The sequence below is a fragment of the Thalassophryne amazonica genome, chromosome 14, assembly GCF_902500255.1.
Source record: "Thalassophryne amazonica chromosome 14, fThaAma1.1, whole genome shotgun sequence".
Classification (NCBI taxonomy): Eukaryota; Metazoa; Chordata; class Actinopteri; order Batrachoidiformes; family Batrachoididae; genus Thalassophryne; species Thalassophryne amazonica.
Genome location: NC_047116.1, coordinates 68,512,804 through 68,536,003, shown reverse-complemented (window position 1 = coordinate 68,536,003; position 23,200 = coordinate 68,512,804). Strand labels below are relative to the sequence as shown.

General features: G+C 42.8%; 1 protein-coding gene across 1 annotated transcript in view; it reads right to left on the bottom strand.

The window, feature by feature from the left end:
* Positions 1–3,743: 3,743 nt before the first annotated feature.
* Positions 3,744–23,200, bottom strand: part of LOC117525340 (ly6/PLAUR domain-containing protein 6-like) — a 34,068-nt gene continuing 14,611 nt past the window's right edge. Inside the window, exons 3-4 of the mRNA XM_034187178.1 lie at positions 18,606–18,736; positions 3,744–4,041 (exon numbers count right to left, since the gene is read on the bottom strand). Of these exons, the coding sequence (XP_034043069.1) occupies positions 3,868–4,041; positions 18,606–18,736 (305 nt within the window). The 3' untranslated portion in view covers positions 3,744–3,867. The remainder of the gene's footprint in view (positions 4,042–18,605; positions 18,737–23,200) is intronic.

Sequence of the window (23,200 nt, the reverse complement as noted above, 5' to 3'; positions counted from 1 at the left end):
ACAATGAAAATCCGACGAGGGGGCGGGACCACTCCTTCCCAAGGTGTGCTCACAGGCGAATGATGTCACCGACAGGAGTGGAAAAACTCACGCATGCACACGAGGGTTCAAGCATGTCTGACGTAAAAACGTATGAATGAAATCCATATAGTTTTTGAAAAAAAAGGATCGTTACTTTATTGACAGACCTCGTATGTGCAACATACACTCCAAAATATGTCTCCAACACGTGGACAATCCCCCTCAGTGCCTTTGTCCTGACAGTCTCACTGAGAGCCAAAATATTTCAAAATGTGCTCTAAATCATAAACAACACTGACATTGTGTTACCTTGAAAAGTTATTTCCATTATGGTGTACTCATATTTAAAAATAGATATTATTTGGGCAACTGGAATCTTTTTTTATGGTTGTGCATCCCCCTTATGTCGTACAATTAGCTACAATTAGTTACTTTATTTGAACTCACCTGCTTATGTTTAATTGGGAAGTTGAATTTTTGCCTTTGTTCTTAACTAATTGCTTTTTCTTTTCTTTTTTGTTTTTAACCTTATCTGTTTTTAATTACTTTATATTGTTAAATACTTTGAAATTTGTTAGAACGTGGTTTATAAATACTACTGTTACTGTTATTAATAATTTGAAGCCCATAAAATAGATATTTTAAAGAGGACATGCACAATTATGTACCATTTGATTTCATGGATTCTCACAAGCAGATATAACAAAGGACTTTGGCAAAGGAAATGGAGTTGCTTCAGCAGAAACCGCCACATGGAAGTTACAACCCTCCCCTGATCAGCACAGATGGGTCCACCGTAAACACAGGCGAGCACCTCACATGGGATCATCACCTCAAATGGTGCAGCAGTGCCAAAGCATGTGGAGAACTGCCTTGCTAAAGTCAACGGTGCTTTTGTGCATGTACAGAGATGTATCTGAAAAGATTTTTTGCTGTACTTGTCAACCAAGATTCAAGTGGACAGGATAATGATTGTCACCACACTCTCTCCTCTGTGGATCAGATGTTTGGGCACTGCATCAAAAGCAAGTGCAGCCATTGGAACATTCTCGTGATAGATACCTGTACACTCGAATCAAATCTGAGGACTTCAATACCATCAACAAATTTTTGGAAACAGAAGCCATACTGCTGGCAGACACCTCCACTGTGTTAACAAAGCAAAGGAGGCCCATGAAGGTATTTTCAGGACCAACTGAAGCACCAGTACAGTGAGTACCACACGGTACGTCCTGGCTGCAGACTGGTGCACCATCTGAAAGAGGAGCAGAAAAGTGACAGCAGCTAGACGAGCAACCAAACCGAACCAAAGCTTAACACGCCCCATCTCCAAGAGCATATGCAGTTCAAGACCTGGGGCCTCATGTACAAAGCGTGCTTACACACAAAAACCTGGCGTACGCCCGTCTACACGTCCACTTGCAAATGTATCAAAAGTGACATGAGCACTGAAATGTGCAGTGCTTCACGCAAAAATCCGAGCTGGCGTGCGTGTCTTCCTACAGCTATTGTTCCACTGTGGACATGTAAAGGTGATGCTGGCAACCATTAATAGTGTGAAAACAAGAAGTCATCAGAGTGATGTGCACATCAGAAACACACTGATGAACAATGAACGAACCCACGTGTTCGTGTCAAAGAGGGAGACAAAGATCCCACTGAAGTCACGAAGAACCATAAGCCTTCAACTAACAGAGGAGTTATCAAAGTTTGTTTGCTGTAAATCAAACATACATCTGTGATTAAGGCATATGAGAGGAAAAATGAAGAGTAAATGTCAAAAACTAAACCAGCTACAAAAAAAAAAGAAAAACTGCAGCGCAGTAGGACTCTTTATAATTCTCTTTGGGCTCATCACTATGTCCTTACATTGTAAACACAAGCCAATTTTTACTCATTTTATATATAACTATAGAACTATTAAATGTGCCAATAAAAGTTCAGTCATCCAAATAAGAGTTTACCCAAAAGGTGCTTCAAAATTTCCACCACTAATCCATGTGATTTTGTTCTGCTGAAAGTACAATGTTGTGTTTGATAAATCCCACAGAAATGAAGAGGACAGCTGGATAAGTGGTGAAACATCTAAAAGATGAAACAAAAAGTCCACTGTGCATGTAAAAAATAATGTAGCTTTACAGTATTAATCCTGAGCAAATGACAGTCACCACTGAAATAAATGACATTTTTAAATTTAGATTTTGCCAAAGTAAAACTTTCCAAATCACCCACATCATTAAGTTTTACTGTGTCTTCATTTCTGTTTCTACTTCCTGACACAACTCCAGATGCATGTGGAGAGCAGGGCACAGGTGGTCTCAAATCAGGGGGCTTCTTGTTGGGGATAAGGGGGGCTTATACTTAAATGACTTTCAAAAAGTCCTATTTTCACTTATGTTTCAAGTGGTAGTGTGACTTTGTTGTGAAGAACTGTTGGTTTTATTTATTCTACAGTACAAAGCATTTATGATGACTTCTGTATCGGATTAAAAGTATGAGTGAGTGCTTGTGAAAATTATTCTGAATGACTTTCCAACAGAAGTAAATAATGTTTCCATGATCAACGCATTGCACCTAGCAAATGTTAGCATCTATTAAATGTACTATACATGCAACTTAAAAAAAAACAATGTGGAGCAATAAAGAATTGTGAAGAATTTTTCATAATGTATATGTATCTTTCAAGATCAAACATGACAATGCCACAGCTGTAGATGTATCTACAGCTGTGGCATTGACATATTAATCTCCAAAAATTAAAGGATTATTACACCTCAAGTACAGTGCATCCACAAAGTATTCACAGTGATTCACTTTTTCCATATTTTTGGAAAGTGTTGGGCTTGAGACAAGAAGATCCTTGGTTCAAATCCAAACCTGACCAGAAAATCCCTAAAGGGCCCTTGGGCAAGATCCTTAATCCCCTAGTTGCTCCCGGTGTGTACTGAGTGCCTTGTATGGCAGCACCCTGACATCAGGGTGAATGTGAGACATTATTGTAAAGCGCTTTGAGTGTCTGATGCAGATGGAAAAGCGCTATATAAAAGCAGTCCATTTACCATCTCCTCTCTCCAGAGGAATGCTGGAGCTCTGATAGAGTGACCATTGGGTTCTGGGTCACCTCACTGAATAAGGGCCTTCTCCTGTGATCACTAAATTTAAATGGGAGGCCAGGTCTAGAAAGAGTCCTGGTGTATCCAAACATCATCCATTTACGAATGATGGAGGCCACTGTGCTCATTGAAACCTTCAAAGCACCAGAAATGTTTCTGTATCCTTCCCCAGAATTGTGCCTCAAGACAATCCTGTCTACAGACAATTCCTTTGACTTCATGTTTGGTTTGTGCTCTGACATGTCCTGTCAGCTGTGGGACTTTATATGTAGACAGGTGTGTGCCTTTCCAAATCATGTACAATCATCTGAATTTACCCCAGGTGGACTCCAATTAACTGCAGAAACATCTCAAGGATGATCAGTGGAAACAGGATGCATCTGAGCTAAATTTTGAGCTTCATGGCAAAGGCTGTGAATACTTATGTACATATGATTTTTTGTTTGTTTGTTTGTTTTTTATTTTTAATAAATTTGCAAAAATCTAACAAAACTTTTTTCACATTGTCATTATGGGGTAGTGTGTAGAATTTTGAGGAAAAAATTAATTTAATCAATTTTGGAATAGGACTGTAACATAACAAAATGTGGAAAAAAAAACGTGAAGCACTATGAGTAATGTCTGGATGCACTGTATGTTTCAATTAGCAACTGTTCAAGTTGGTGTGGAATCCAACCAGAAAACGTTGCCCAGTGTCAGGTTTCATGAGCTCTTCTGGGGAACTCTTCCCTTTTCATACAGCACTGGAGATGTGGAAGGAGCAAACAATGACAGATAAAGCCAGAGTGCATCTTTGTGAAAGGCCCTCTGTGCTGCTATGAGGTGAGCTGGTGGTAAAAACAGCATCAGTCTCATTCCACGGGAGCTGCAGATTGCATATATTCCCCTCACAGCAGGCTGTGCACACCTAGACAAAAACAAACAAAAACCACAATATCAATAACCAAATCTCAAAATATGTCCATTTCCAGAAGTATCAGTATGCCCAAATATTAAGAGCTTAGATACGAATGTATGAATGTTTAGTACAGTGTAAGTTACCATCTTTCACCAGAGGTGTTGAAGTCATTCTAAAGAAAGAGTATATTAAGACTGTGTTGATAGTTAAGAGAGGGTGATGAGTGTGAAGTTGGAACTAAAGGGATGATGAGGTGGGGTACCCAAGCATGAAAGAGTGGTGACTGGAGCAGACTTCAGAGGGCAGGTTGGTGAAGGAAACAGATTCGATGAGGAAGTAATGGGCCCACTGGTATCAAGGAGAGGAATGTGGAAGGCAGATTGTGGTAGATTTTACAAAATGGATGGAAATGCCTGTAGTAAATATTGATTTTAAGAAAAAGGAGGAGCACCGGGTGACTTATTGTTGTGTGGGCCGCTGAAGAGGAGGTACTGCTGGCCCACCACTACCAGATGGCGCCCTACTTGAAGTGCGGGCTTCAAGCACGAGAGGGCGTCATAGCAACCGGGAGTGACAGCTGTTACTCGTCATCAGCTGTCACTCATCCACATCATCACCACCACCTTAAAGGCCGGACTGCAACTCCACCTCCCCGCCGAGAAATCAGCTACCGTTCAGGTAATATTCTCTGCTGTACTTAACACTGACTAATAGTCTGAACTTCTTTGCAGCCGTTTTCCTGTGGGTGTTGCGTTATCTGTGGGATTGGCATTTGGTGTGATCAGCGACGGCTTCACTTCACACCCCAACCAGATAAGTGGTTAGACAGGAGCTGCACGAGTGTGTGATTGGAGGTGGAGGTTTTCCCTCCTAACTGTATACAGACTGTGGGATTACTGAGTGTGCGAACTCACACTTATCAGGACTGTCTCTGTTCTCTGCCAGCAGTACCGGGTCTGACTGCTGAAGACAGCGGCCACCTGGGGCGCAGGGCTTGGCGGCTCCGGTGTTCTTCAGCTCCGTTGGTGGTGGAAGCTGTGTGGGATCTGGCTCTTCTCTCGCCAGGCGTCTTCTATCGTCGAGCCTGCCCACACGTCACCTGGTGTATAATTGACAGTCTACCATATTGTTATTGTCTGTACGTCGTTGTGCGATTCACAACATTAAATTGTTACTTTTGGCTTATCCATTGTCCGTTCATTAACGCCCCCTGTTGTGGGTCCGTGTCACGACACTTTCACAACACTTATAAGAGTGGAGGAAAGCACAGAGGTGGGCTACATTCTATGTAGGAAATGCAACCTAAAAGAAATTGGAGATTGTAAGTTAGTGGCAGGAGAGAGTGTAGCTAGACAGCATATACTAAGGGAGCTGCGACCACTACCTTTGCACCCCCCCGCCCCAGGACTAAACCAAATCAACTTTTTTAGGTTCCTTAGATGACCCCAAAACACAATCAGGATGTTCCCAAAAAAGAACACTGGCCTCAAGCCAGTTATCCAAGATAGCGCCCAAGATGGCCACCAAAATAGTTTTTTTTTTTTTCCACTAAAACACCTTTAAACAACATATAAACAACTTCCTACAATGCATTTTAATGATAAGGGTCTATTGGTGGCCATTTTGGACGCCATTTTGAATCTTAAACCCATGAATGAATCTAGATTAGGCACAAATGAGTTTGCTGTGACCTGCAATGGTCTTCCCATTGAATCTCTGTGATATTTAAGTTGTTTATATGTTGTTTAAAAGGTGTTTTAGTGAAAAACCCCATTTTGGCAGCCATCTTGGACGCCATCTTGGTTAACTGGCTTGAGGCCAGTTTTTATTTTTGGAATCCTGATTATGTTTTGGGGTCATCTAAGGAACCTGGTTTGGTTTAGTCCTGGGGGGGGGGTGCAAAGGTAGTGGTCGTAGCTCCCCTAGTAATAGGATGGCTGTTTGTAGGATGACTTTAGAGGTAAACAAGAGGACGAGAGTCAGAGCTCAACAAAGGATCAGATGGTGGAAAATGAAGGAAGACTGTTGCACTGGATGGAGGTGAAGTGATTTTGGACAACTGGAAAAGTACTGCAGATGTAATGAGGGAGACAGCTAGGAAGATACTGGGTGTGACATCTGGACACTGGAAAGAGATGTGGTGGTGGTATGAAGATGTCCAGGAAAGCATAAGGAGAAAGAGGTTAGTGAAAAATAATTGGGGGAGTAGGAGAGATGATGAAAGTAGACAGGAGTACAAGGAGATGAGGCAAAAGGTGAAAAGTGATGTGGCAAAGGCTAAAGAGAAGGCATATTGAGAGCTGTAGAAGAAATTGAACAGTAAGGAAGGAGAAAAGGACTACCAATTAGCCAGACAATGGGACAGAGCTGGAAAGGATGTGCAGCAGGTTAGGATGGTAAAAGATGCACATGGTAATGTGCTGACTAGCACGGAGAGTCTGTTGAGAAGGTGGAGGGAATATTTTGAGGAGCTGGTGAATGAAACGAAGAGAGTGTGTGTGTGTGTGTGTGTGTGTGTGTGTGTGTGTGTGTGTGCGTGTGTGTGCGAGTGAGTGAGTGAGTGAGTGAGTGAGTGAGTGAGTGAGTGAGTGAGTGAGTGAGTGAGTGAGTGAGTGAGTGAGTGAGTGAGTGAGTGAGTGAGTGAGTGAGAGAGAAGGCTGGATTCTGTGGACAAAGTAAATCGGAAAGTGCAATGGATTAGTAAGGATGAAGTGAGGATAGCTTTGAAGTGGATGAAGAATGGAAAGGCAGGTGGTCCAGATGACATACCATAGAAGGCATAAAGCTGATCAGCCACAACATGAATTTATGGGAAAGAGTAGTACAAGCTAGGCTTAGAAAACAGGTTAAGATCTGTCAGAAGCAATGTGGTTTCATGGCAAGAAAGAGCACTACGAATGTCATGTATGAGGTGAGCATGTTGATGGAGAAGCATGACGAAGGCTAGGAGATTGTTGGCGGTCCATGCAAGCCTGAGGCAGCAATTGTGTTTTTGCCTGACTTTCAATGACACTGATGACATAGTGTTCTCCCCTGCTTTCTGGAAAGTAACCCAGTGTTAGCAGGAACATTTGTTCACTGTACTTGCCATCGGCTGAGATTAGGAGAGTGTACTCTGGCCCATCTGCTGACATTATCAAGAACTGGATATTGTACAGTCTTGATAGTGCCAGCAGAGTTACTTGGTGACTGTATGTGCTCTCTTTTGTCATGTCAGGTACATTGGTGGATTTCCAACAGTAAAGTCATTGTACAAGGCAGGGAATACTTTAATGTGTTTTACTGCTTCTTGGGGAAGAGTTTTTATATCCTTGTTATGGTTAAACCCAATGGACTGAAAAAGGACCCAAATGCAGGAAGCTGAGATGAAAAAATCAAAATAAAATTTATTGGAGAATGTGTTACACAAGCTGAATATGGAGCCAGAAGAGACCAGAGCAGGAGACAGTGTTGGAGGCTAGAGCCAGAGAAAGGAGCTGGCATTTAGGTTGGAGACCAGAGCCAGGTGGCTGCCCACGGAGCTGAATGGAAGCAGGTTCACTGGAGGAGAAGAAACATGTGATTCACAGTGCAGAGCACCAAGAAAACTACAAAAATGTAGATACTGTTAGTGATAAGTGAGTTACTGGCAAAGGCAGAAGTGCAGAACCTGGGTTTATATACAGCTGTCGGATGATGAGCCACAGGTAAGGTGTGGCATGCCACCGGGAAACACAGGAAGGGAGGGGAAGCAGGACAGAGCAACCACCAAGACAGCACCTAACAGTCCTGTGTATTCCAAATAAAGAAAGCTGGTGTGACACTGATTCAAACTGGCAACTTCCTATTGACTGCTTTGGGTCGAGAAGCACCTTTATCTGCATGCTCTTCAGGTGTTGGATTCTGTCTTTGTGGGTCACTGCGATAGAATAGTTTTGCCTGTGCAGATCCTTTTTTAAGTTCATCAGTTAGTGTTCTCTTAGCTGCTTGTTTTTCCTTTGGTGATGTCTGACACTGAAATCCACTGACTGTCTTTTTTTCCATCCGGCCTCTCAAACCTCAACAACTTTGCAAGTATATCTTCACCGTGGCACTAGGCTGCTACCACGTCTTGGGGGATATCTGATTAACACTTTCTCTCCTTTCCGGTAGACTGACATTCGGATTCTTCTAGAAATCCGTTTCATTGTGCACTGGCTTGAACATTGGGATGCTTCTGACTGCTTGACACAATGAGACGTTGTCTCTGCATACACTTCAGCTGATGACCTGTTCCCAAGCACTTCTTTGGGAACATTGTTGATAGCTTCTTGGATCACAAAGAGATTCTGGGCCCAGTTGAAGCCCCCTTGTTGTCTCATCTTGAAGTGAAACTTGCTACGTGCCTCTCTATGTGGCCTTTCACATTTGCCCTCTGACTGTGGGTGATATGCTCTGCTTCTGATTACGTTTATGCACCTCCGTTGAAGAAGTTTGTCCACTTTTCCTTTGAACTCAGAGCCTTGGTAACACTAAACATCTATGGCACTCCATGCTCTGCAAAAACCCTTTTCAGAGTTTTCATGACATTAGCACTATTTTTTCTTGCAAGAGGTCACAGTAGAAGAAAGCTTGAGAAAGTGACGATGACAGACAAAATATGTCAATGACAGACAAAATATATCTCTGCAGCTTTCCTTTATAAAGTACTTTATCACAGTGCATGTGGGATGTGTGCCCAGTTGTCAGTCAGCTAGCATGACAAGTGGCGACAATCAATAGGCTGTTAAAGTGCCGAAAAACATTGGAAATTAACATTGCACCCATATGAGTGTAAAAAGTGGAGATCCCAGTCAGCATGGATTGTGTGTCTGTGTGAGGGGTGTGTGCATTAGAGTCCCTTAATTGAAAGAGTAGCGACATGAGTTGAAAAAAAGGTCACATGACTAGTGGTGCCATCTTGGTGCTAAAATAGCACTCGCTGTTAATCTGTCTGCATGTAAATCCAGCTATTTTATTTATTTATTTGCTGAAAATGCCGGGTTGTTGCGCATTTGGATGCACAAATAGACACGACAAGAGCTTCAAGATGTACAGATTCTCTTCAGATCCAAACAGAAGAAAAATTTGGTAAAATAAAGTCAGCCGTGTGGGATGAAGCCAACGTCTTGGTCAAAGTGTTGTGAGGTAAATTTATTGTTTAGTCCCATGTACATATTCTCAGTCACCAGTCCAAAAAAGTCCCAATGATTTGTATTGTTTTCTATGTAATAAACACCATATATAACAGATTTTGTATAATGGATTTTTCTTTTGTAGGCCGGCCAGTCTAGTACCTGCACTCTTTTACTATGAAGCCACGCTGTTGTAACACGTGCAGAATGTGGCTTGGCATTGTCTTGCTGAAATAAGCCGGGACATCCCTGAAAAAGGTGTTGCTTGGATGGCAGCATGTGTTGCTCCAAAACCTGGATGTACGAGGGCTGTCCGTAAAGTATAGGTCCTTTTTATTTTTTTCAAAACCTATATGGATTTCATTCATATGTTTTTACGTCAGACATGCTTGCACCCTCGTGCGCATGCGTGAGTTTTTCCATGCCTGTCGGTGACGTCATTCGCCTGTGAGCACTCCTTGTGGGAGGAGTCGTCCAGCCCCTCGTCGGAATTCCTTTGTCTGAGAAGTTGCTGAGAGACTGGCGCTTTGTTTGATCAAAATTTTTTCTAAACCTGTGAGACACATCGAAGTGGACATGGTTCGAAAAATTAAGCTGGTTTTCAGTGAAAATTTTAACAGCTGATGAGAGATTTTGAGGTGATTCTGTCGCTTTAAGGACTTTTCACGGTGCGAGACGTCGCTCAGCACTCTCAGGCGGCGTCATCAGCCTGTTTCAAGCTTAAAACCTCCACATTTCAGGCTCTATTGATCCAGGACGTCGTGAGAGAACAGAGAAGTTTCAGAAGAAGTCGGTTTCAGCATTTTATCCGGATATTCCACTGTTAAAGGAGATTTTTTTAATGAAAGACGTGCGGACGGGTCCGCGCGTCGGGACGCAGCCGACGCGGCGCGGCGGCACAGGAAAAACACCTCCGTGTTGATAACCATTTGTTAAAATCCAGTTGGCTTTTGATGGCTTTCAGTGGAGTGAGTATATGCGAAATTGTTTATCAGCTGGACATGTTCCAACTTGTCCTCAAAGCTTCCAACAGAGGTGTTTTTCCTGTGGCGGAGCGTCGCGGCGGCTGCGAGCCGACGCTGCAATCCGCCCGCACGTCTTTCATTAAAAAAATCTCCTTTAACAGTGGAATATCCGGATAAAATGCTGAAACCGACTTCTTCTGAAACCTCTCTGTTCTCTCACGACGTCCTGGATCAACAGAGCCTGAAATGTGGAGGTTTTAAGCTTGAAACAGGCTGATGACGCTGCCTGAGAGCGCTGCGCGACGTCTCGCACCGTGAAAAGTCCTTAAAGCGACAGAATCACCTCAAAATCTCTCATCAGCTGTTAAAATTTTCACTGAAGACCAGCTTAATTTTTCGAACCATGTCCACTTCGATGTGTCTCACAGGTTTAGAAAAAATTTTGATCAAACAAAGCGCCAGTCTTTCAGCAACTTCTCAGACAAAGGAATTCCGACGAGGGGCGGGACGACTCCTCCCACAAAGAGTGTTCACAGGCGAATGACGTCACCGACAGGAGTGGAAAAACTCACACATGCGCACAAGGGTTCAAGCATGTCTGACGTAAAAACATATGAATGAAATCCATATAGTTTTTGAAAAAAATAAAAAGGACCTATACTTTACGGACAGACCTCGTACCTTTCATCATTAATGGTGCCATCACAGATGTGTAAGTTGCCCATGCCACACCCCCATACCATCACAGATGCTGGCTTTTGAACTTTGCGCTGGTAACAATTTGGATGGTCTTTTTCCTCTTTTGTCCAGAGGACACAACGTCCATGATTTCCAAAAACAATATGAAATGTGGACTCATGGACTTTGCGTCTGTCCATTTCAAATGAGCTCGGGCCCAGAGAAGGCGGCGGCGTTTCTGGATGTTGTTGATGTATGGCTTTCGCTTTGCATGGTAGAGTTTTAACTTGCACTTGTAGATGTAGCGACAAACTGTGTTAACTGACAATGGTTTTCTGAACTGTTCCTGAGCCCACGTGGTAAGATCCTTCACACAATGATGTCGGTTTTTAATGCAATGCCACCTGAGGAATCGAAGGTCACGGGCATTCAATGCTGGTTTTCGGCCTGGCTGCTTACGTGTAGAAAGTTCTCCAGATCCTCTGAATCTTCTGATTATATTATGGACTGTAGATGATGGAATCCCTAAATTCCTTGCAACTGAATGTTGATAAACATTGTTCTTAAACTGTTGGACTATTTTTCATGCAGTTGTTCACAAAGTGGTGATCCTCACCCCATCTTTGCATGTGAATGGCTGAGACTTTTGGGGATGCTCCTTTTATCATGAGTGTCCTCAGTTCATGAGTGTCCTCAGTTCCTAAACACTTATTGAGTGTTCTTAGAAGGAAAGGTGATGTAACACAGTGGTAAACATTCCAATGTCCCAGCTTTTTTGAAACATGTTGCAGGCATCCATTTCAAAATGAGCAAATATTTGCACAAAAACAATAAATTTTGTCAGTTTGAACATTAAATAGCTTGTCTTTGTGGTGTATTCAATTGATTGGTTGGTAGAATACATCTCTAGGATGCTCCTGAACACATCATCAGTGATGTAACCTGGGGTCCTCGGGTGTTTCGGGTCTTTCAACATCAGACACCCTCACCCAGGTGACCCAGCCATGGTTGATCAGACCAGGCTTGTGTTCAGGTGGCATTCGCTACTCCCCATGGATCACCTCTCCTGATCCAGAGCCATCTGGAGGCTTTCTCCGCTTCCTCTGTGATGTTCTTGATGGCTCTTTTCCTCTCCATCCCGGTAATGCCCAATGCACTCAAGGTTTTATAGAGTGATTGGCCCACAAACCCTCTGCAGCCAACCTCGATGGGCATACACTTCGCCTTCCAGCCCTGCTTGCGGCAGTCTATGACCAGCTCCTCGTACTTGGTCCTCTTTCTCTCGTGGACCTCATCCAGTCTGTCCTCCCATGGCACTGTCAGCTCCATCAGGATGATGTTCTTCGTCTCCTCTGAGACCAGGAGAATGTCTGGCCTCAGGGTGGTTGTGACAATGTGCTGGGGGAACTTCAACTGCTTCTCCAGGTCGACAGACAGCTGCCAGTCCTTCGCAGTCGCCAGTAGTCCTGGTGGGTTCCTGGCTCCTGCTGTTTTTCCCAGGCGCTCGCCAGCCTTCACGAAGGCGATCGTCTGGGTGGTGGAGCGGGACCGTCTACTGCTGCTGATTCCCATGCTGATGGCTTCCGCAATGGGTCTCAGGACCTGGTTGTGGCGCCAGGTGTATCGCCCCTGCCCAAGAGCTACTGGGCATCAGCTCAGGATGTGCTCCAACGTGCCCCTGCCTGGGCACTGCGGACATTTGGGAGACTCTGTCTTACCCCAGATGGAGAGGTCTGACGGGCTAGGCAGGATGTCGTATACTGCCTGGACAAGGAACTTTAAGCGCTGTGGCTCCGCCCGCCACAGCTCTGTCCATGTGACTTTTCGGTCAATGGCCTGCTCCCACCTTGTCCAGGCACCCTGCTGCCTCTGGCCGACAGCTCTGCTAGTCCTCCGCTCCTCCACCTCTGCCCTCACCTCCTCCTGCACCAATCTGCGTCTCTCCCTCCCCTTGGCCTTCTCATACTGTGATGTTGTAAAGGTCCCCAGGCCAGCTCTACCATGGGCCACTGTTCCAACCAGGGCTCTGTGTCATATCCGAGACTCTGCCTGTGATACAGCTTCATCGGCTCTCCACTTCCTCCCGGTTTTCACTTTAACCAGCCCTTGTCACCTTAAACTCCTCTTCCAGTGATCTCAGGGGCAGTTGGAGCTTGGTGTTATGTCCATAGAGAGCAATGCTGCTGAGGCTCCTAGGCAGACCCAGCCACCTCTTGAAGAAGCTGCTGACTTTCCTCTCTAAGCCCTCCACGATTGAGATGGGAACCTCGTAGACGAGCAGAGGCCAAAGTACCCTGGGCAGGATGCGGTGTTGGTAGATCCAAACCTTGAACTTACCAGGAAGCCCAGACCGGTCCACTGCTCTCAACCAGCTCTCCAGCTCCTGACAGGTTTCCTGAACCGATACTGAATCCTTCAGGCTGCTGTTAAATACCCTGCCAAGGCTCTTCACTGGTCTCTCAGAAACAGTTGGGATTAACGCCCCTCCAATGCTGAAGCGGAACCTGTCCACGTCTTTGCCCCTCTTCAACACCAGTGACCATGATTTTTCAGGCTTGAACCTCATCCTTGCCCATCCACACAGCTCCTCCAGCCCTTGCAGGATCCACCTACTCCCTGGTACTGACTCGGTGGAATATAGGTTGAAGAGGATTTGCAAATCATTGTCTTCTGTTTTTATTTATATTTTACACAACATCCCAACTTCATTGGAATTGGGGTTGTGTTTTACATGATAACACGGTCGTGTGCATGAATCAGTTATAACCTTAACAGACTCATGGACATGAACCACATGCTGCATTATTGTTTTCTGGGGGGTTTAACTTATTCTAACTGATAAAACAGCAAATATCTGCTGTGGACTCAGCAGACATCAGGCAGTGGCCCTTAATCCACATTAACCCCAACTGACCTGCACATTCCAGGTGAAGCAGGAAGCTGGTTTGAATGTCACCAGTCACTTTGGTTTCCACTGCTATGCCAAACTGGGTACATCCATCATATTTTTCCTGTCACCACTTTACATTCACTCTTTTTGACTTCTCGGTACGTTTGACCAATTTCCACCTAAATGATGCCAACTGACGGAAAACCCTTTAAAATTTCAGGAAAATGATTTTGCATCAAGTTTAGCATTATGGTTAGTCTGTTGATGTTTTCTGCTTTGTGTTTTATTGTTTCTTTTCATTTCCATTCCTGTTTCCTTCCCACCTAAATGGCCTTTTCTGTATTTAAGATCACTTGTCTCATCTCCTTGTGCCAGACTGTCTTTTGTTACTTTGTGTATGCAAAGTTGGGTAGAATTACTTTGAAGTGTAAACAGTTACTGAACACAAAATACAGTAAAATACAATTGGAATACTTGCAACATTTTCTGAATGCTTTTGAAATACTTCAACATAAGTTAATGAAAATAATGCACTTCATACTAAAAATACACAGTCACATTTTTTTATCTGATAAAGTATAAATGAAAACATAGCATCTCAAAATGTTGACCTGTTCATTTCATAAACAATTAAGTTGTTTTTGTAATTTAATTTATACTTTATCAGATTAAAAAAATAATTCTGCCCGAGAGTTTATCTTGTATTAATTTGAAAAAATCAATTAAGTGGATGTCCTGCGTCAAGCCTCTGCTGTTTTACTTTATCTCTGACACTCCTTGCTCTCTGACTCTCCTCGCTCTGCACAGGGATCATCTTCTAGCTCTCTACTATTTGAAGGCTCTTTTTATCTGGTTTTCCACAGAATCACATTCCTTGGCATGTTGCACCTATAGGATGAGGCCCCTCTCCTCTGTCTTTGCCGTTGCTTCCCATGCACTGCTATCAAATTGGCTGCCAGTCCAGCATATTTAAATTCCCATCATGGAATTTGATCTCGCCCTGCCATAGACTGGCATCCTGTCCAGGGTGTACCCTGTCTCACGCCCCATGACTGCTGGGACAGGTTCCAGTCCCCATGATCCTTAATTGCAGTACATGGGTATAGGAAATGAATGAATGAATTTGATCATTTTTTTGTAATTCAGCACCTTCTATATTTTGCAAAGGATTTCAGCACCACCTCAATCGCATAGTTATGAAAAAATATAGGCTAGTCATTTTTTAATACACTTCTGCCCTGATTTGTGGTGTATCATTTCCTTTGTGTCGAATTAGAGAAAGTTGACAACTATGGATAATGCTGCTGCTCCAGCACTGGACATGTAGCCCTGACATATACTGAATCAACAGGTTGGTTTCCTCAGTCAGTGACAGGCGGTTTTGTTAGGACACAAATGCAAGGCTCATACAAACAGCTCTGGTTGTTGAAAGACTAGTGGTGTGGATAGCAAGGGGCGGTGCATGGGAAGGCAGTCCAAAAAAGACACAGCAGTGCAACAATCATCAGGCTTAGGCGAGGTTGGAACAAACGGGCAGGAGGTCGTGAACACAATGAGGCAGGCAGGACTATGGAACACGAAAATGAGTGCTGGAGAGAAGGCACAAGACGCATCAATCTGGCGAGGAACAAACACAACCAGTGAGCTTAAATAACCCCAGGTGACAATCAGCAAATCAAGAACAGGTGTGCATGGAAAGCACCAGAAAACAGGGTGTCGCCAGAGAGAGAGAGAGGCACCCTGCACCAAGAGCAAAGAGACAAACAAGAAAGAAAGCTACAGACAGACCCAAGTACGTAGAAAAACCCCAACAAGAAAATGAACACAAAGAAAAGCAATGAATGAACAACCAGACTCTGAAACCTTCACTCAAGGTCAGTCACTTTTCTGATCTTCGAGTGCAGTCAGCAGCACCTCCATGTTCCATTCCTCAAGTTCCTCAATACATGTCTGTGCTTCTTTGATAGTTTGTTCTTGTTGCTGTAGATCTTTGTTGTTGGCCATTAGTTTTTGTTATATCTGCTCTTTAAAGGTGTTGAATTCCTGACTGTTGTCATGTGAAAGAATAACTGATCCACACTGCTGATCAGTCACCAAACTGGGAAGAAGTAAAACCCATTTTTGTTGTGGAGTAATATATAAAAGCTGGGAGGATCAGCAGTAACTTCAGGATGGAGTCAAATAAGGACCTGACCACGGCTGCACGGATGGGATGAGTTACCAGGTCCTGAACACAGGAGTGAGGCAGTCAAACAAATGCTTTGACCAGGCAGGGAATTGTCAGAGGGTGGGTTAACAGAGTCAATCCACTTCATCAATATGCAGACTTTAATCAATTCTTCCATTTGCACACTCCACTGCAATTGGACTTAGTTTATCAAGCAGGATGAGGTCTCCAATCAGTAGGACAAATACCGTAGTCGATATACAAGCCTGGGTCATAGCTGGATGATCAGAAGACAATAGACGAGGCATTCATGAGTTAAGCAGATCTCAAAGTCAGAAAACAGCCTCAAGGTCAAGGGCAGATGGCTGGAAGGATAAATGACGAGAAAGACTAAAATCGAGCAAAACAGAAAAGACTCTTCATCTCTTCATGAGAGAGCTCCTTATGAAGCCTGGCACTCATCAGTCAACTGGCTGCAGCAGTGTGGAACAACAAGCTGACAGCAGCCACAGGCAGAGTTCCCGTATTAACACACAAGCGCTGTAATTTATGAAAACAAATTAGTACAGTACGTAAACTGTGACCCATGTGTATGAACATTTTGGAAATGTTGAAGCTAGATAGTAGGAAAAATGCAAGTGGCAGCATTACACATACAGTTGTATGCAAAGGTTTGGGCACCACTGATAATTTTCTTAATTTTCCTTTATAAATCAATGGTTGTCTGGATCAGAAATTTCAGAGAAATATATTATATAGCAGACAAACACAGTAATATTTGAGAAGTGAAATGAAGTTTATAAGATTTAAGGAAAGTGTGGAATAAATTTTTAAATAAAATTAGGCAGGTGCTTAAATGTGGGCACCCCAACAGAAAAAATGGATCAGTATTTAGTAGATCCTCCTTTTGCAGAAATAACAGCCTCTAAACGCTTCCTATAGCTTCCAATGAGAGTCTGGATTCTGGTTGAAGGTATTTTGGACCATTCTTATTTACAAAACATCTCCAGCTCAGTCAGGTTTGTTGGTTTCTGAGCATGGACAGCTCGCTTAAAATCACACCACAGATTTTCAATAATATTCAGGTCTGGGGACTGAGATGGCCATTCCAGAACGTTGTACTTGTTCCTCTGCATGAATGCTTTAGTAGACTTTGAGCAGTGTTTACGGTCGTTGTCTTGTTCAAAGATCCAGCCCCGGCGCAACAATTGTGCTTTAGCATACCTCAAGCAACTCTGTTTGTGGCGTGTATTCAGAAAAGGCTTCCTCTGCATTCCAGCATCTCCTTGTGCAATGTGGGCTATATAGTTGAACAATGCACAGAGACACTATCTGCAGCAAGATCATGTTGTAGGTCTTTGGAGCAGGTCTGTGGGGTGACTATGACTGTTCTCACCATCCTTTGCTTCAGCTTATCTGAGATTTTTCTTGACCTGCCACTTCAGGCCTTAACTAGTACTGTGCCTGTGGTCTTCCATTTCCTCACTATGTTCCTCACAGTGGAAACTGACAGCTAAAATCTCTGAGATAGCTTTTTGTATCCTTCCCCTAAACTATGATGTGGACCTATCTTTGTTTTCAGGTCATTTGAGAGTTGTTTAGAGGCTCCCATGTTGCCACTCATTAGAAGAGATGCAAAGAGGGGAAATATTTGCAAATGGCCATCTTCAATACCCTTTCTCATGATTGGATTCACCTGTGTAAGGAGGTCAAGGGTCAATGAGCTTACCAAACCAATGTTGTGTTCCAATAATTAGTGCTAAATGTATTCAAATCAATAAAATGACAAGGGTGCCCAAATTTATGCACCTGCCTAATTTTGTTTAAGTAATTATTGCACACTTTCTGTAAATACTAGAAACTTAATTTCACTTCTCAAATATCAGTGTGTTCATCTGCTATATGATATATTTAACTGAAATTTCTGATCCAGACAACCAATGATTTATAAAGGAAAACCATGAAAATTATCAGGGGTGCCCAAACTTTTACATACAACTGTATAATGATGCTGTGTATTAGTGAGTCATAACTTGCACATTTATTCCACTTAATAAGACATGATGGACTGTTCGATTGTTCGTATATGAGCAAGGTGTGACATCCTGCCAGTCTCTGCAACTGAGTCACAGTTTGTGCTTAAATCATTATATTTCAACATTGTCATGTTCAACAATAATGATAAAAACAAAAATTTAGGCAAACAGAGACATTTATTTCCAGTTATGCATTTCTCAAAATGGTTATTTCAGTAACACAACAAGTAGGTCATTAAATGAACCATTGTGGTGGTGTTAAATTTGTGCAGAATGATTTAGAATTAAATTAAAAAAAATCAAAATGTTAGAAATCAATGTATTGAGAAACTGCATAAATGTATGACTGTAAGTGTATTAATCTGTATTGATGCTGTAATCTAAACAGCATCACATGTGATAAGATTTATGATGGAGGAACCATCACACAGAGATCATCCAATGGGTGGTAATTAAATTACCCAGGATGCTGAAATCTTATCTTAGGAACTAAATTAGTGAGGGCTGACTCACTTTAGTCTTCCTTCTTCATGTGGAGTGAATAAGGGTTAAATGTAATATTTGTGTTAACTGCACATGGTTGCTAATCTGGGCCACAGTGGTTCTGTAGTACGATGGATGCAGCGATGTGTGGCACCAGTGCTTGCTCCCAAACATCCCCTGAGTACAAGTAGTAGTTGGACAGTACTATGGACTGCACCCCACCTTGGTTCCTTCCTGATTTGTCTCAGTGCATCCTGTGGAAAGACAGTCCTCCAAAGCCACGCAGCGTTTTATCACAGACACACTATTCCCCTTCACATCCATCATATGGTGGGTGTAACAATATCTGGCTTCTGAAAAACAAAGAAAGTTCATCTGAAACAACAATAAATATACACAACATGAAGTTTGAACAAAGTGCTGCCTCTATATGAATTAAAACGAAAAGACTACAGTATTAAGAGATGAAACTGCACGGATAAAAATGGATGTAATTAAACCCTGATCAACAGATATGCTTGTAAAGTTTTCTGCATACCTTAAGGGCTTGCATTAAAATACACAATCAGCCATAATATTTTGAGCACCTGCATAATATTGTGTTGGCCCTCCTTTTGCAACCAAAATAGCCCTGACCCAATTACCGGACAAACAGCGTGGTGAGCTAAGGTATGTGGCACCAAGACAGTCAGCAGATCATTTAAATCCTGTACATTAGAGGATGCCATCATCTTCTCCAGTGTGTTCAACACCATCCAGCCTGACTTACTCATCGATAAGCTAAGTGACATGAAGGTAGAGGCTCTACTGGTGGCCTGGATTATCAATAGCTCACAGGCTCCCCACAGAATGTGAGGCTTTGAGACATTACATCAGTCGCCATCAAGAGCAACACAGGGGCACCACAAGGGACGGTCCTCTCTCCCTTCCTGTTCATACTCTACACCTCAGACTTCAAGTTCTGGTCACAACTTCTGCCACCTGCAGACGTTTTCAGTGACCAAGAGGCTGAGTACAGGAGTGTAGTGGACAGATTTGTGGAGTGGTGTAGACTATAAAGTTGATCTTATCTTATCTTGATGCAAGGCGGGGGCTCAATGGATTGGACTTGTTTGCCCAGAACATTCTGCACGACCCTGTACACAGCTCACCTGTTTTCCTTCCTCAGATCACTTTTGGTAGGTGTTGGTCAGTACAGACTAGGAACATCCCTCAAGGGCTGCAGTTCTGGGCATGCTCTGGCCCAGCCATTGGAATTTGGCCCTTGTCAAAATAGCTCAAACCTTTATGCATCAATATTTTTGCTGCTTCATTAACTTTAAGGATAAAATTCTAACTTGCTGCCTAATAGATCCCACCCGCTGATATATACCATGGAATGAGATAATCAATGTTATTCTCTTCACCTGGCAGTGGTCAGTGTTATTGGCGATTGGTGTATTATTATTTTTGGTTAGTCTCATTCTCTTTGTAGTACCCACAGCAGTTCCGGTATGGCTCCATATGTTGATTTGGCCCAAATTTATGCTGAATGCCAACTTGGATGTACAGTGAAAATGGAGGACTGATTGACTTTGAACACTGGGCCGCCTTGCTGTGAGGTAAAAAACACTACCACTGTCACCACAAGAGTCATGTTAAAATAAGGCATCCAGATGACTGCAGTGCCTGAACTCCACCAGCTAAATTTTCAAAACTGCAAAACACTATCACGTCATTGACATCAGAGGTCTGACACATTTGTTTGCCACAGGAGAGCAAAAACTGTACAAACTATCCAATATATCATCTAGTTCCCAAGATTTAATCATTAATGCATTACAGATAATGACTTCTGATTTGACCTTCACCTTTGACCTATGATCTTAATGTGCTCTATGTTGCAAGAGGATGGCCAGCTAAGTTTGACAAAACCAACTTTAAATGACATTCGTTTTTGCATTGTTAAAATATCGCTGGAGGCAGACAGACAGACAAGGCAATTACAGCAGCCTCATTACACTTCGCTGGGAGGCCAGTAATCTTTGCTTTTGTACATTTATCTACCAATCACAATGCATAACACAGGCCTTTTTAACAGGTTTATATACAAACATGACGTAAACAAATCTTCAGTAGTAGTTTGCCCACTTACAGTTGTAGTCGGATTTTTACATAGACTCGTCATGGGCATGAATGTCATGGTAATTTGGTGCTTTTACAGATGTCTTTGAACTGTTCTTTTTTCTGGGCTGGAATGATTGTACAGCATGCATGATTAATGACTTTATAAAACAAAAAATAGGTGCACAAGTTTGAATTTGTTTTGATCCACAAAGGATCCACAAAGGATCAAAATTATACATACAGGCTCAAATATATACATACATTCATATATACATACATTTGACAGCACAGAGGCTTAGTGGTTAGCACTGCTGCCTCACAGCAAGATCGGTGGGATTGATTCCCACCTGTGGCCTTTCTGTGTAGAGTTTGTGTTGGTTTCCTCCAGGTGCTCTCGGTTCCTCCCACATTTTAAAGACATGCAGGTTCAGTGAACTGGAAACTTTATAATGGCCCAGGACTCCCTTGCAAAAGAGGTGTCAGTGGAACTAACCTGGTTAAATTTAATTAATTAAAATCTTTTAATAAGTGGTGCTGAAGGTTCTACAATGTTATTTAACATGACAAGGTTATGTTACATCATCAGTAATGACTCAAAAAACAAGAATTGGGTTTGAATTTATTTTGCAACTGGATGGTGCTGAAGGTTCTACAATTAGGGAATAACCCTGTTGCTTCTGATGATTTGCAGCTGTTGCATGCTGGTTATACGGTCGCAAATTGAGCTTTACCGGCGATTACCACCGTTACCCCAATATTATATGGTCTGAAATCTCACACAATTAACCAATCAGAGTTTGGAAAAAATGTAACTGGATTAAAATCTTTTAACATGACAAGATCAAGGCCTATTAACCCCTTGTTAGTGATCATGATTAACTACAACTGGTAGTTTCTCATTGCCAGCATAAAAAGGACATGTTTGACAGCACTCATTGGACTGACCAATAGTCAGAACAAGGAGAAAGTCCAAAAGAACTGAAGAAGGTCTAAGAAGGAGAACTCTAGATTTAAAAAAGTTGGGAAGGTCTGTTGGAGCCATTTGTAAACAACTGTAGATTCCAACATCAACTGTTCAAACTACTGTATGTTTAGTATAAGTTGCTCGGATCCAATCCAATCCGGCTTTATATATAGAGCCCATTTAAAAAACAGCAAGGTTTAACAAAGTGCTGTACAACAGCTAAACAGAACAATAAAACAGCAATAAATGAAGACGAAAGACATGACAGGAGAAGCAATTGCACAAGAACACACATCACTCAAGCTGAGTTAAAACCCAAGGGGGAAAAAAAACTATGTTTTTAAAAGACTTTTAAAAACAGGCAATGTGGGGCCAACCACACATGCAGAAGGAGCTCATTTCACAGTCTGGAGCCATAACAGAAAAAGCAAGGAAACTCCTAGTTTTAAGTTGTGAATTAGGGATGACTAAAAGCAGTAGTTTGACAGACCTAAAGGACCTCGATGGAACAAATGGCTTCAATAGGTCCGATATGTATGTTGGTGCGGACCCACGAGGAGACTAAAAACAATCAACAAAAGGAACAGGATGGCAGTGTAGTGATAAAAGTATAGAGGAAATGTGATCTCGCTTGTGAGAGCCTGTTAAAAGGTGAGCAGCAGCATTTTGGAGTAACTGTAAGCATTCAAGAAAGGAGTGGATAAAACCAACATACAATGGATTGCAGTTGTCTAAAGGAGTTGTAATAAAAGCATGAATAAGATGTTGAAAAATCATAAAAGATATAACAGGTTTAACTTGGGATTAAAGCCTAGGATGGTAAAAACTAGATTTAATAACAGAATTTATCTGCTTTTCCAATTTAAAATCACTGTCAGGTTTGACACCAAGATAGGTGACTATGGGATTAAGAAAAGGCTGCAGAGGGCCAAGGTCCAAAAGAAGGAGTAGCACAGACACTGCTGGGTCTGAAAAGCATGACCTCCATTTTACTTTCATTAAAATTTAAGCACATAAGCATTCACAGCCTCTGCCTTAAAGCTCAAAATTGAGCTCAGGTGCATCCTGTTTCCACTGATCATCCTTGCGATGTTTCTACAGTTTAATTGGAATCCACCTGTTATGTGTCGGACGCGGGTGGAGAACCGACCAGCGTTTGAAGGACCCAGCATAAAATAAGCAGAGCACGGTTCAAAGGATAACAGAATTTAATGACATAACAGTGAGTGCTTAATAACAAATAAGTGCGCGGTCTGGTGAGGTGGAACAACGGTGCGCTCCCAGCAGCACAAACGGTCCGGAGCCAGAACAGTTCGGACCCAAGGACCCCGCCGACACCCCCCAGGTGGCCGCGACCAACCGAGTCTGTGAAAGAAGAAACCATCATGTGAGTCCACCACTCCACACACAGAGAGACCACTCAAAGGTGTACATAAACAGCAAACACTTCCTGGCTTAATCACCAATCAGCTTCCCACCCTGCAGGCATGGAACACCCAGTTCAATTCTCCACTGCAGTGGAAGCTGATTGAACGACTAACATAACAGCTCAATATAATAAGGTGTGAGGGACACCACATCTACTGACTGTACTCATGTTAGTCACAAAACCTAAAGTACCTCAGGAAGTGTGCTGACGAGCGTGAGACCTCACCCCCTCCTCTTTCACAGACCATGGCATCAAACCTGGTACGGTCTCTGCATCCATGATGATGAGATGGTTCTCTGAACGTCGATCTCACCAGTC